This window comes from Acromyrmex echinatior, chromosome 2 (assembly GCF_024713525.1).
Source record: "Acromyrmex echinatior isolate Ae372 chromosome 2, ASM2471352v2, whole genome shotgun sequence".
Lineage (NCBI taxonomy): Eukaryota > Metazoa > Arthropoda > Insecta > Hymenoptera > Formicidae > Acromyrmex > Acromyrmex echinatior.
In genome coordinates this window covers 14,174,882-14,189,943 of record NC_141853.1, presented here as the reverse complement: position 1 = coordinate 14,189,943, position 15,062 = coordinate 14,174,882, and the positions used below count along the sequence as shown (strand labels likewise).

Below are 15,062 nucleotides of genomic sequence, written 5' to 3'. Positions count from 1 at the left end.
TACAAATATGAAATATTATTTTTGTTAAATTCTAAAAATTATGAGATAATGTCTAAAAAAAAGTTAAAGGTGATCTGTTAAATCTATACATAATGTATAATTTATTTTTTTATCTGTACATAAAATATTATTTAAAATGTATAAGATTAAAATATATAAGATTAAAGAATAAAGAACGTCAATTAACTACGTTTCTAACTAAATAGGTCAAGACATGTCATACGCGATAGACAATAAAGTTCATAATTTTTATATAGCGTAATATATAATTACTCAGCATATAATTAATCATGTTTTATGTTTTCATATTAATTGTACGTAATAGAAAGGTATTAATTATCATCTGCTATTTGATCTGGTTTCTCTGGACATCTGGTTTCTCTAGAATTATAATTTTCAGCACAAGTATAATATTGCATTTGAAATTAGCTTCGTCTTCATTTTCCGCATACCTCTTAATTTCAAACGTAATTTTGCGAGGATTCAACAAAATCAAACATCACGAGTTACACGCCTGTACGCCGTAAATAATGACTTACGCCGTAACATCGACTTCTATTGCTCTACTCTATCGATGTCTCTATAAATTCTTTATTTTTCAAAACTACGTGAGTGCTATATTTCCTGTAAACATAAATCGCGAAAGGTTTGGAAGTTATACTTTGACTATGATATGCGAGGTTAAAACTCTCGTAAAACAGGAAGATTCGGATAAAAATATCAATTCCATTTAACACAAAAATATAAAATGATATAACAGACTATAAATATGTAGTTAATTGTTAAATATTATTTACGAAATTGTTGCACTCTTGCGGTAATACTATAAAGTAAAATTCTCACCCTACTGTAAATTCATACAACATAATTTAACGCATAATAGTACCGTTGTATTACACAACGGAAACTTGCAATGTCCAAACTTCAGAAATACAACTGTACTGTACAGAAACAAGCAACTAATTAGAATCGCTAATTTCAACATTAATAATGATAGTAAGACCAAGTAATCAAAAAGTTCGTTTGTTATTTTAAATTCATATCAATGTAAATACATATAGGAAAAAAAAAGAATAAATTTTTTGATAAATCTCAAAAATCCAGAAAGACATATTTATATAAAACTACGTAAGCCAGACATTTCTTGATGAATAATCTATTGTAGAAAATAATAGCGAGAAACTCGAAAGATGTTATATGTTAAAAAAAGATATATATATATATACACATATTTTAGATGTATATAGAAGATATACAGTGTCTTAAAACCATCGGATTTCTTTTCATCGGAGAGAATTCTTTGAAATATTATAAAATAAAAATCTTATTTATATGAAAAATATAAAGAGGTTACAATAGTTTTTATTAATAGAGATTAAAGTCGTATCGAATCATAAAAACATTTCATGCGCTTAGGCATGGTATGGCAAGTGGTAAAAGTGACTAGAATCCGCTCTTAAAAGGAAATCCGATGATTTTGAAACACACCCTATGTATATATGTATGTGTATATTCTAGAAAAAGACCCTTTGTGGATATGATGTTCACAGAATGCCACCATGAAAGCGCCAAGATACACAAGGAGAGCATATAAACCTTATGCAGAGCTTAATCTTTAAAGGTGTACTGAGCCGCTATTTTTTTTTTCCTATTTTTTCTTATTGTAAAACTCGCATCAGCGGAAGTTCACAGAGGAATGGAAATGGGACATCGCACGCGACGTCATCCATGCTACCCTCTTTCATTAGGGCACCACAGTGCTGTTTGCCGCCTCCATTGTCGGGTTGTCCGCCCCACTTATCGCTCCACCTGGTATAACCGGTTTTTGCCAACGAATCACCCAACACCGTAACCCATTCTCCTTCTGCATAAAGATCGTGTATACCTAAAAAAGCCTCGTCGGGATAAGCTGCGCCCTTGATCGGTCCAGACCGATTAAATATGTTCAGTAGTATCTGAAAGAAAATCAACAGATTGCACAGCGTACGTGTAACATTAATTTTCGATGATATGGTTACGCGTCCTTATAATCGGACGTTATTCATATTTTTCGTACATCTCATAAATATATTTGATGAAAGAAAATGAAAATCATACGAATCATTTATTGTGTATTACATAATCAATAATACTTAAGTATATAATTGAATTAGCGACTCACATGCTCCTCAGCAATGGAATTGATAATGGCGAGGTGACCACCCTCCTCATTACAGAACTTCCTCGCATCGTTCCACGTGGCGGCTCTCGTGTGTAACTTATGTGCGCCGATACCTGCTGCGTAATGATAATCATCTCTCATTGGAGCACCGCGCATGGCCACGTTGCACGAACACATCATGCCATGCAACATCACGTTTTGAGTGTAGAATTGCTCGAGACGTTGCCGGCTCTGTTGCGTCATCCAGTCCGATTGTCCGGGGATCGTCGAGCTATTGACCGATGTCAAGCACGGGCAGGCGGATTCCGGATTATTGATGCTCGCGGCCGCGTCCTGTGCGCCCCCGTTCAGATTCGCGGCGACGGCGGAGGTTGTCTGTGCGGAGTCATATCCTCTCGTTGTTGGAACTGCAACCGAGACAAACGGCTTCTCGAGAGCACCAAGCAGCAACACAATGCAACCGACGAATAAGAAGTACACCATCATTCTTCCCGTGAATTCGTCGCTCTTCGAAGATTAGCTTTGCAAAGTACTCCGCTGAGATCTGCAACCGAACAATCGTCGAGTTTCCAGATAAAATAGGGATTCTCTTTTAATAAAAAGATGAGAAGATTGGAAAACTATTTGTAATTAATAATGATAGGGATTTATAATTAATAGAAATATACTGTATATGTATATATGAATTATTACTTCGAAGGAAATTACTAGTTCCAAATTACAGTTTCAAAATTAAGTCATGTATCTATATTATAAATATTTCTTCAAGCAATCTATCTAAGAAAAAATAGAGATTTATTCTTGACACAACAAAGGAAAAATGTCATAAACTGTTTGGTGATAATAAAAATGATATGAGAGAAAATAAAAAAATAAATACCTCGATAGTATGAATCTTATGATATAATACGATAAATAAAGAAATTTAATGGAGGAAATTGTATGATAAATTCTGAAGAATATTCACATATGAAAAATTATATATATGTACATGAATGCCAATACCTTGTAATAAAAAAATTATATATATACACACACACACAATATTCACAAAAATCTTAAAATAAAATTCGAAAGAAAATGAAAGATTCACTTCAAATCACTAATTTATCTGCCTACTATTCGTTCTTGAAAACTGTATCAAGAAACATATGCGTACCAAACCGAGATCAAAGAAGAACTGAGGCTTCCTTGTATTGTCAGCACGCCCCTACGTTCCTAATCAACTTCTCGACATACCAAGACCAAGACAGGCTAAATGACCCTCCCAAAAGACTGTAGTGTCCTATCATCAGCAATCGTTCAAGGACTAAGTGGCGCCACAGCAGTGGCGCCAAATGATAGCCTTCTGCTTCACATCTGTTTAAGATCAAGCTAATTCGGAAAGTTGAGAAGATTCTACATTCTTTTAGATAAAAAATATTCCTTGGCATATCCTAAATAAGAAAATTAATTAAGTGTCACGGAATGATTTGGAAAAGTCATTTAAAATAAAATCGAATTAACTATTAAACAATAAACAAAATTTTAGTCTACGTTTATTTCTCTTTTAATTCATATCTTTTCGGAAACGAGGAAGGGCAATATTTTAAATAGTTATAAATATTTTAAAATTTATATGTATATATATATATATATATATATATATATATACACACCTATATTAGGTGTTGGAATTAATTCGTAGCGTTTTTAATGAAAGAATGTTATTTATTTCATATGAGCATTAAAAAATACATTAATGAAAGTACTTCCCATCACTTGTAAAACGCTACGAATTAATTCCAACACCTAATATATATGTGAGTGTGTGTGTATATATATTTACATGATTATCTGAAACTGTATTTTATATATTAAGAAAGCACTGTTCAAGCGAGTGACAAAAACATTCTTCATCTTCTCATCTTGTCTCTTATTTAAAAAAATATTATATTACATATATTAGAATTTATTTAGTGCTTAATATACGATCATATAAAACTAATCCAATAAAATAATCTATTAAAATGATATTAATACGCAACAGTTTTCATTAATACTAAAGTTTTTGTGAATAATTTAAGGGTGAGTTATTTTTAAGTATAATTCATTATTTTACTATAATAAAAAAATATCTGTCGATTTACAATGGTGTTTCGTATTCAATGTATGCTCACCACGTTTTATATCGCGGTGGCTGTGTTTTCGCATCTCAGTGAAAATCGTATGCGCTCGCATACGATATCTTACAATTCGTACACAAGTGCCATTTTTAACGGTAAATTTCCGAGTGCCATGTATATAAAATATAGACCAACCAAGCGCTCGAAGTTAATCGGAAGATTTAAGATGGGCCAACCTCTACCGTGTAAACGTCTCCGGAATATAGCACTGTAAATTTCCAAGCATACAAAATCGCAGTGATTTCTCTCCCCTCTCCCTCTCTTTTCTTTTCGTAGTATATATATATATATATATATATATATATATATATATATATACATATATTGGAAGAGTTGGTAGTCTCAGTGGATTAGAAGAATATAAATTACGAACGGTTAGATAATTGGAAAAAGTATAACTTCCTCGCGGTATTAAACGGGATTGGATTCCGGACAGGGGAACAATGTGCCACTGTGGCACAGTATGAAATTTGCCTTTATCTATAGAGAAACGAAAATATTTTATACATTTTGTACCCAAAAGATACGATATTTTATATTTTTCTTTGATTTTATATAATTATTTAAATATGTTAATTTAAAATTCAAATTTGATAGAGATTCCAAGAAAGTACATATTTTCATGTATTTATATAGAAAGCACTATTTGAGCACTAAAAACGAAAGGTAATTTTTTATTATAATACAAAAATGTCTACTGCTATTAATAGAGACTGCCACGTCTAAAAATAAAAAAGAAATCTTATTCAATCTAACATTAATTTAAATAAAATTTAATTTATATAATAACTGTAACATAATTATCTAATAGATATGTAGAATTAATGATCATGTCTGCATACAACGAGCTAAAATAAAAATATATCTTCCTCTCAAATTAATCGAAGTAGTAAATTTTATCTCTAACATCTGTCGAAAAAGAATTCTGTCGACAGCTAAGTAATTCATGTCATATTCAATTATCTGCTGCGTATCTTTATTATCTACATTCGTAGGATTCCTTTTTTATCTAAGAAACAATAACAATAAAGCAACCGATATAAAAGAGTAAACCTGATACCGATCTAATGTAATTTTTGATATATTTTTCAGATGCGACTAAAGCCTTGCCTCGTAACCTTCTATCTCCTGTTACTTTCGATCGTCTCAACTTATATTGCCCCTGCACTAGGTTCTGATATACTTCGTTACAAGGTAAGCTGTGTGTATACATTTATCAACATTAAGTATTATGTACTTTCATTAAACCGCATAATTATATTTTGCTGTTTTATTGTTAAGCGAAATTGTATATGATTTATCTAAAATAAGGTTATAAGAAACACAATCAATATTAGAAAAATGCCTATTACAGTCGAAGCCGGATCTTCATTGCTTTAAATAATTCAATCTTGAATTACTAATATACACTATATATGTATTTGCAAAGTTATAAGATATTCATGTTTCGTATATGCATTTTTATTCATTTATAGCAGATTTCTTTAAATTAAAATTATCTTAATTATATTGAATCTTGATAAAAAGATTAAAGATTTAAGCGATTCTTAGATCAGAAAATAATTCAGTAATCGAAATTAATAAAACTTTTTCGCATCCATATCTTCAAACTTAAATTGAACATAATTGCTGCAATTAGTTTTAATTAATTTTCTTGCCTTGCTGTCCTTATAATCGATTTTTAATAATCCTCTCTTTAACCAAAGGGTACAATGAACGAAGTAAATCTTAACTTAAGAAGGAATAATTAATGCTGTGTTTAAACATTACTTATGTTTAAACTGAAATAAAACTTCACATAAATGAAATTGGACGGAAGATTAATGGTTGAAATTAGGTTTCCTCTGAAAAGCTTTTCAGTGCTCGTTTCAATTTCAAGTCGCGACACAACTTATCGCCCGATTATACAAATCCTTCACGTCTTCGCTCGTATCCTCTCGTATTATCTTTCTTTCTCTTGTTCGCGAACATTATTACTCGTATAAGCCTTCATCTGAAAGCTGATGACCGTTAGATGAGTACTCTCCTTACAACAGATCTCTTTGGCTCCGCTCCAAAGTACAGACTTCTCGCGTAACTCTCATCATCCGATAGTGGCTATAATCCGCTCCCCTGTCCCTGGTATCTATGGACATTTATCTGTGTACATTGACATTGCGCCGTATTTACCTGAATGAGATCGACCGTTGGTGCACTCGACAGAGTAGAAGGGTATAACTTGGACTGTGACTCGATCCGGAAACCACCGAGTCTGCGTAACCTTTTTGTTTCCTCACGCTCGACTTCCGGTAACTCGAAGTGATCCAAATCGTTGACGACGTAATAATTCAAGAGATGCTTTGAATATTTTGAAGTCTTCAAAAACCATAAAGATGCGATGCAACTTGCTAAAGATAATCGACTTGAGATACCTCAGCAGTCTCAGTTATAACGAGATTATGTCGTTAAAAAAGTTATCTCGTTGCACGACATCTTTGACGTAATATCTCTGATATATGATATTCATCATTTTCAGCGCTCGAGACATCGTTATTTTACGGTGGACAACAATGGCGTGTCGCCGGACACCGAGAGTCCTCCATCCACCATTCCAATCTCGACGGACGACGAATTCGCAGACTCGGAGAACCGGCACATCCACAAGAGTGCGTAACCGCTAAATCCCCTCTCTACATATATATATGTCAATTAGTAATTCGTATGTCGTTGCGCCGTTCGGGAAGTTTAATTAAACTGTGTATCTCCGGTCACAATTCGCCGGGATCGTACGCGTTTACCTCGTGCAGTCATTAAATCAGTCCGTACGCCACTAAAATTAAATAAAGCACCAATGCTATAATCAACAAGATCGCAATGACGTAAAAAAACCCGCACATAGCTACGAAGCTGTGAGAATTGCTCGCATTTCAATGCGAATAAAAGAAGGGTGACACGAGAGCAATATGATTGGAATATGTCAGAAGAATTCTTTTCATATTGTATCGTTTGTATCGTATATATAATACCTTTCTTTTTAATATATATATATATATATGTGTATATATATATATATATATTTAATCTGATAGAATATAATATAAAGTGAAATATTAATGTATAAAAAATATCTACTAATTGTAAGCTTATACTTTTATATATATATATAAGTATAGAGCTTACAATTAGTAGATATTTTTTATACATTAATATTTCACTTTACATTATATTCCATCAGATTAAATTTTCATACTGCTTGCAAAAATATATTTTGAAATCAAATCACCCGTTATTTAATATGCCCATCTTATTGACTCTCTGCGATGATAAAACTGTTGCAAATCGTAATATGAAAAGAGAACACTGGGGATGGAAAGAGGGAGAAATATTTCTTCCGAAATGATTCGGCAGTTGTAGCAGTAGTATTCTAAGGTTGCGATCTAACAGAACAGGATTGCGTAGAGTGATTTATTGCAACAAGATAGAACGGTCGCATTACCTAGGATGATCGGCAATTTTATCGTGAATGGACGCGTATATTCGCGGCGCAAGGTATTCCGTTTTCGCACATATAAGATCTCGCCATCAATCGCGGGCGTTTCTAACATACGGCTGACGGGAAACATTCGCGCGCCGCGCCGACCGCGTATTCAAGGGTTGCGATCCCGATACGCAAACATATCTCGTAGAGCATTTCGCGGGGGTGGCAGGGACGTTAGCAAAGAATGCGATATTTTTCGCAGACGACGATCCATGCCTGGTAAAGTATTGCGGTGTGGGAAGAGAGTGCCAAGTCTCCGCGGAAGGTGAGGAGCTCGTCGCTGCGTGCGTCTGCATTCATAAATGCGCGCGGAGGCATCGACCGGTCTGTGCAAGCAATGGCAGGGTGTACGTCAATCACTGCGAGATGCATCGCGCGGCCTGCAACGCCGACACTCCGTTAAACACCCGAAGGCTCTCTAGATGCCTCAGCAATGGTGAGCACGTGCTCGACAATATGCAGCTGTTTTCCAGGAAGAGAAACAACACAGCATTGAAAATCATTGTTTCATCTCGGTTTAACATTGGCAAATAACTAGGATGTAATTATTCATTGTGCTACACTGCGTCATCTGTGTCTCTCTTGCTGAAAAGCATCCTATGTCTCTATCTTGCGTAGTACAGAAAGCTTACGCACACGTGGAGGAAATATCTCGGAACGAGAAACATTGCATTATACATATGTGTTTTATTTCTAATTTTAATCGGTAAACTGATATTCATCGTAAAAATTTAGAAAGATATAGATTTTTATTACTGACAATTTGATTGTCAGTAATATTTTCGTATATATTTTCTGATACCGCATAGTATTAAAGAATTAATCGTTTTGAATAATTAGTTATTTTTGTTCAGTAATAAAAATCTGTGTCTTTCTAAATTTTTAATTAAATATTGGTGATGATAAATATGGAAGGTAAAATGAGATTTTCTACTGGCTTGAAATCAATTCTTGTATTTTACATTTTAGTGAAATAGAGACGGAAATAGAAGAACACTAGAGTTTATCGGCCCCGCGGCGAGCGCTGAACTCTATCTATATTTAATTTTAATTATCCATATCTCTAGTTATTAGATTTAATTTTATTTAATTATTTAGCAAAGATTATAAAAAAAGCAAGTTTATTAATAGCAATTGAATAAAATAAATCAATTATTAGCTATATTTTCAGATTTTAATTTTGTAAATTGAATTATTAACACAATTGGAATTTTATTAGAGACAGGATATGTCATTATAAAGAAATATAAGTAATTAATCGTGTGACTTTTAATCTACCAATATAACTTTTTAATTAGTCATCAGTAAATTAAGTTTATAAGCGTAACAGCATATAAATCTCATAAGACATCAAATAAAGATTATCCAAATCTTTGCCGATACTTTTAATTCATTGTTTACACTAAAGGAAAAAGAAACCACGAGCGGACTCACAAAACTTTGGTTTCATTATGAACTCAATAATAACTTGAAAGTTTTCTATTAATTTATAGCAGCCGCGCAGCAGTCTAGTTTGTTAAGAGTTGTAACGATAATAAAAAAAAAAAGAGAGATGTCGTTACATGAAAACTTGAAGTTTATAATGGAATGTTCCATCATTTCCAGGTAATTACAGCGCACAGGCACGAAAAGATTTCTTCGCGTACCATGCCTTCACCAAAGGCAAGAATATCGCTAAGTACGCTAAGTCCAAGAATAAGCATCATCCGGTGAGCAAATCGTTCCTACGAAAGAACGATCACGATATCGAGAAGTGTTCGGCGCAGGAATACGAGATTATGAAAGTATGTTATTGATTTTGTTCCGCGATGCAATAATTTCCGATTTAAAACGTAGGAAAGTTTAACGAGGGTTTCTCGACGAAAAGCGCTGCCCTATCTTCTTGAGTTGCAAATAGATGACTGTATTTATCATTAATATTCTCTATATTCGGATATAGCTTTAATAAAAAAAATTACTAGGTATATGAAACAGAATTTGAATTTATTATTTAGCTACGATAGGCGAATAATACTCCATCTTTCTTTCACTCTCATCAAATAATGATTATTTTAAAATATATAAAGTCAAAATAATTAAATATTTTTAAGAGAGCTTTTGTAATTTATGGTTTTCAACTGTGATTTATTTACATATATATATATATACAAATTCAGCATGTATAAATGGCATCGAGATTTCTTTGTATAAAATACAAACAAATTATATATGAAAATATATATGTTAGTTAAGAATAACTTTTTTAATTTATTTATAATTTTTTGCAGTAATACTTTATAACTAACTGTAAAAAATTATTAAAACATAATCTGTTTATCCAGACTATATTATATTTATTTATTCTATTTATCCATCGTAGGACAACTTACTTCTATATAGTCACGCCAGACTAATGGCCGAGGATAATCACAGTAAGGAGTATTTGGTCAGCATTATGTTTTCTCATTACGACAGAAACAATGACGGTAATTTGGAGCGGGAAGAGCTCTTGCAGGTGATTTAACATTGAATATACTTTTCTTCGTGTAGTATTTCTTCATTAACGTTTTCTCTCAAGTTTAACTTAAACTGAAGGAGAAGTACTTGCGATAAGATTTATTTGATGGCCATTATTTTAACGGCAGTAACACGATTTTTCCATTGCTCGAGCGTCTAGCGAATAATACGCTTAAACTCTTTCGAACATTCAGATCGCCGAAGAAGAAAACATGGAAGAGCTATGTGCAGGATGCAATTTGAGCCACATGATCAGTTACGATGACACCGATGGTGATGGTAAACTGAACGTTAACGAGTTCTACATGGCCTTTAGCAAACTTTATAGTAAGCATCATTTGTGATTCATTTGTTATTTATCGTGAGATTTATCTTTTACAAATCGATGACAAAGATAAATTATGTAATCATTATATGTTAATAAAATGTATTCGAATTAATTTAATCTTTCAACACTAATTTCTTTAATTCAAAATTCTTCCAGTACAAATATTCGTTCTCGAAAATTCTATTATATAATATTCTATTATATCATTACTGTTCTGACAATTTTGTAAGACAAATAACGTTCGCCACGGTTAGTACAATTTAACGTAGTAATTAACTATTTTCAAATCATTTTCTTATCCGTATTATAATAATCCGTATTATAATAATATCTCAATGCAGGACGCATTGTCCATGGACAATGGTGTCACCGTAAATTGTCAGACTGCACACGTGACCGGCACAGTGCCATCGCGCATATATAAACGACCTCGTGGAATTATTATGCAAAGTTTGTACGATGGACGATCGTCCATTCAATTTGGCCAAAGTATAACGTACACATAATATATACGAGGATGGTTCTGACCTGTGCAGGTGTATCGGTGGTATCGTTGGATAAATCCCTCGAAGTGAATCACATATCTGCACGAGTCGGGGACAACGTTGAGATTAAGTGCGACGTCACCGGAACACCACCTCCGCCTTTGGTCTGGCGCCGTTACGGCACGGACGTGGAAACCCTCAGCGAACCGGAGGTATTCCACTCGAACGAAATAATTCGATCCTCTATCCTTCGTCGTTAGCCTTGTAAATACCGTAATATCGTCCATACATCAGACTACCATTTCAATTAACGTACGAATATATATTAGGTGTTGGAATTAATTCGTAGCGTTTTTTAATGAAAGAATGTTATTTATTTCACATGAGCATTAAAAAATACATTAATGAAAGTACTTCCTATCACTTGTAAAACGCTACGAATTAATTCCAACACCTAATATATATTTCTTTACTTTCTTTATAATATTCATTTTATTGAGAAAAATTTATTTTTTTTTATATTTAAATTCTTACGAATGGGAATCGAAGATCAAGATTTTTTATCACTTTTTTAAGTGAGTCAATAATTAAAAAAAATTTCATTTTAATCTGACGAACTTTAATATTATCTTCGTTCTAAAGTAAATAATAAAAAAGCGTGCACTACGAGAGAATTAAAGCAACGCAAATATATACTGTGTAGATTCGCGTTCTCAACGACGGTAGTCTTTATCTGACAAACGTGCAGTTGGAACATGCTGGTAATTACACATGCCACGCTCTTAGGAACCAGGACGTGGTGCAAACTCACATGCTCACCATATATAGTAAGTATATCTATGCTTCAAACGGAATAATATAAATTATGGTAAGATTTGGATTAAATAAATTTTGATCCTACTTGGAAAACGAAAAATTTTTCATTTACATATTATATAATTGACTATATGTATAATTAAAATTTCAGCTTACACGTTCTATAATAATTTATGTGTATCAGGACTAATTATTCCTTTATATATTCCAAACTTATTATGTATTTTAAACTTACCAGAGCCATTCCTTTTATCTACAAATCGTTTAACAAATTTGAATTAAATTTATTTTTCACGAAAACATTAACATAAATAAAAAATGAATAATTTTTACAAATATATATCATAAAGACGTATTTTTTTCTTTAATTATTATCAGATATATTAAAAAGTTGGAGAAAATATCATTTTGAAACATAATAAAATACATACCAACAAATTAAAAAAAATAAAACCAGGTTAAAAAATAATCGCGAATAATATTTCTTAGCTGTACCCGAGGTCAGGGTGACACCACAATTCCAATCCAAACGACCAAAGGGAACGGCGAAGATGAGGTGCCATGTGATAGGTGAGCCTCTCCCACGTGTACGATGGCTGAAGAACGACAAACCCCTGAGCGAGGATCAGCCAGACAAGTACGAAGTGATCGGGAACGGTACTAAATTGCTAATCAGGAAGGTCGATTATGCCGACACTGGGGCTTACATGTGTGAAGCGACCAGCGCTGGGGGACTAACGAGAGACATCAGCAGTTTAGTGATTCAGGAGCAACCTACACCGAGTGAGTAAAGGGCAACTTCTTGCTGTGAGATGAGAACTCGTAGTATTAAACCATTATACAAATATGTTTAATTAAGAAAATATTATATAATATATAATATAAATATTATATGATATAAATATATTATTTTTAATATAATAGAGAAATATTTTATTATTCGCATCATTATTAGCACCAATTAGTTGTAACTTTAAGTACTATCATAATTTTATTCATTACATTATTGTGTCTTTAATATTGAAATGTTGTATCCAGTTGCGACGGACGAAGAACGCAGATTTTTATCTTTTCATGAGTGGGGTATTTTAGTATATGAGCCATCTACGTGTCACGCGCTACACGAAATTCATTCCACAGACATTATACCTGGTACTCAGGTGCGAGTTAAAAAAATATATTCCTTCCTCTCTCTTTTTTCTACTCTTTTCTTTCTCAATGATCTTATCATCGTATTCTTTACACATTTTTAGGAATACGTCTGCGGATCTAAAAATGTTCCGTGTTCTTGGGGCCGTGCTATTAATGTTGCTGATAGATATGTATACGTTAGTCAACCGGATAAAAACCGCGTACTTGTGATCAGCGAAGTACAGATGATGATAATTGATGTACACATCGTTTTGTCTTTCATTATAAGATCGAAAATATTTAGAATACTATAAATAATTTTAAATAATTTCAATTAATTTCTCAGGTAGTGGCTACAGACAAAAATCCGGTGGATTTATGGTACGTACAAAATCTTGACTATGTCTGGATATTAAACTGGAGAAGTGAAATAGATGTCGGTATCAAAACCGTGCAAATAATCAAGGAAGCTGCTCAGCGAAAAAAACATCATACAATGCGACCAGAACCTATTGATGCGCAATTCGATCTCGTGAAAGGCCTGTATATTCCACAGCAGCGAGTATGTTTATCGTCTTTTTCTTTCGATATCGCAAACTATACAATTTTAAAACTAAAAATAAATCTTTTGACCTATATGTTATTTAATCAATTTGGCTTATATTATCAATTATTACAAAAAAATTGTATGAGTAATTATATTATCTATATTACTTTTTAAAAATTTTTCAAAAACTTTTATTTCTTAGGATACAAAACACATATTCAAATACGGCTATGTGACCCATAAGAATCAGCATGGGATGTACAAGCTCGATCTGGTCAACATGAGATACACTCGTACTGTGAACTTGGCCAGCTATAACTGCGTACCAACAAGCATGGAATTCTCCGATCTTTGTAATATATTTCTCAATATTTCGGTATTTTTTTCATTTTTGTTTAGTCACGTAACTTCCAATTCTTTTTTCAACTTCCTATTCAGCCAGAATGCAATAAAATTTTATTTTCAGACGGTTTTGTGATACTGGAATGCGAAGAGCCAATTACTGGTCGACCGACTGGTCAAGTGCTATTAGATTATCTCACTGATAGCGTTCTCGCTCATAAACCGAGCATCCTGGGAAAACCAGCGATTTCTCCTGATTCCAGATATCTGGTTACTCTCGACAAACAGAATACTGGTGTCACTCTTGTGGTGCAGGAGATATTACGTAATATATATTTTATATATATATATATATATATATATATATATATATATACACTTCACTTTTTGCATTTTCACTGTAAAGATATAAAATGAGATGTTTTCAAATAAGTATGCTAATGCAATATTATTAAAGACTATTTATTTACATTAGATGCTTTTTTGATTCGTTAAATGCTAAGATTTAAATTTTGCTAAATTTTAAATTTTGAAATAATGAATAACGATTGAGAAATTATTCAAATTACATAAATATATGTATATTGCATACATTTTTTTCAGCAAGCGGACTAAAATTCGCTTTTGATGTGAAAACGACTTTAAATATCAGTGACATTGCCTTCTATCCATCGCAAACAACACATAGTTACGACATATACGCTTCATCGACAGACAAAGAAGATATCCTTTTCCTCGATTTAACTACGGGTAAGCTTATTTTTATGCTTTATTTAAATTAAATAAATTTTTATTTTTATTATTAAAAAAAAGAACTTATAAGTTATAATCCGATTTGTTTCATTTTTTTGCGAATAATTAAATCATGCAATTGATATTATATCAAATATCATTAAAAATTTTCTATCAAACTATATTATATTAGTAAGATTAATTGTAAAAATATTTCAAATAGTAGTTTTATTATCTATTTAATCTTTTGAATTGTTGATAATTCGATATTCTTTAAAGAAAAAGTTGGGTCTAACCTAAAATTGACAAAAATATTATTTTCTTATTAAAATTTTGCTTCAA

The 15,062-nt window shown here is 32.4% G+C and overlaps 2 protein-coding genes across 7 annotated transcripts in view; one reads left to right on the top strand and one right to left on the bottom strand.

Annotated features, from left to right (window-relative positions):
- Fstl5 (follistatin-like 5) overlaps positions 1–15,062 on the top strand; it is a 40,664-nt gene that overhangs the window by 21,842 nt on the left and 3,760 nt on the right. For all 4 annotated transcript variants that reach the window (XM_087403028.1, XM_087403026.1, XM_087403025.1 and 1 more), the window contains 15 exons: positions 5,419–5,520; positions 6,842–6,971; positions 8,046–8,279; positions 9,449–9,627; positions 10,203–10,337; positions 10,534–10,666; positions 11,204–11,364; positions 11,856–11,979; positions 12,458–12,751; positions 13,007–13,128; positions 13,222–13,359; positions 13,446–13,661; positions 13,849–13,999; positions 14,113–14,313; positions 14,592–14,738. In XM_087403028.1, the coding sequence (XP_087259154.1) occupies positions 5,419–5,520; positions 6,842–6,971; positions 8,046–8,279; positions 9,449–9,627; positions 10,203–10,337; positions 10,534–10,666; positions 11,204–11,364; positions 11,856–11,979; positions 12,458–12,751; positions 13,007–13,128; positions 13,222–13,359; positions 13,446–13,661; positions 13,849–13,999; positions 14,113–14,313; positions 14,592–14,738 (2,467 nt within the window). The remainder of the gene's footprint in view (positions 1–5,418; positions 5,521–6,841; positions 6,972–8,045; positions 8,280–9,448; positions 9,628–10,202; positions 10,338–10,533; positions 10,667–11,203; positions 11,365–11,855; positions 11,980–12,457; positions 12,752–13,006; positions 13,129–13,221; positions 13,360–13,445; positions 13,662–13,848; positions 14,000–14,112; positions 14,314–14,591; positions 14,739–15,062) is intronic.
- Positions 74–11,337, bottom strand: LOC105146734 (hemolymph lipopolysaccharide-binding protein). 3 transcript variants are annotated; one of them, XM_011057193.2, is made up of 3 exons: positions 11,196–11,337; positions 2,162–2,705; positions 74–1,955 (listed from the first exon to the last, which is right to left on the bottom strand). In XM_011057193.2, the coding sequence occupies exons 2-3, from the start codon at positions 2,645–2,647 to the stop codon at positions 1,659–1,661; spliced, it is 783 nt and encodes a 260-aa protein (XP_011055495.1). In that variant the 5' UTR covers positions 2,648–2,705; positions 11,196–11,337; the 3' UTR covers positions 74–1,658. The 3 variants fall into 3 exon arrangements, with proteins under 3 accessions (XP_011055495.1, XP_087259165.1, XP_011055496.1); XM_087403039.1 differs by lacking the exon at positions 11,196–11,337 and adding an exon at positions 3,321–3,434; XM_011057194.2 differs by lacking the exon at positions 11,196–11,337 and adding an exon at positions 3,167–3,314.

Bases quoted from the DNA above. Each gene is read 5' to 3' on its own strand.
- LOC105146734 (XM_011057193.2), bottom strand. From the start codon at position 2,647: ATGATGGTGTACTTCTTATTCGTCGGTTGCATTGTGTTGCTGCTTGGT. The intron at 1,956-2,161 runs GTGAGTCGCTAA...ATTTTCTTTCAG, and splicing joins ATTCCATTGCTGAGGAGCAT to ATACTACTGAACATATTTAA.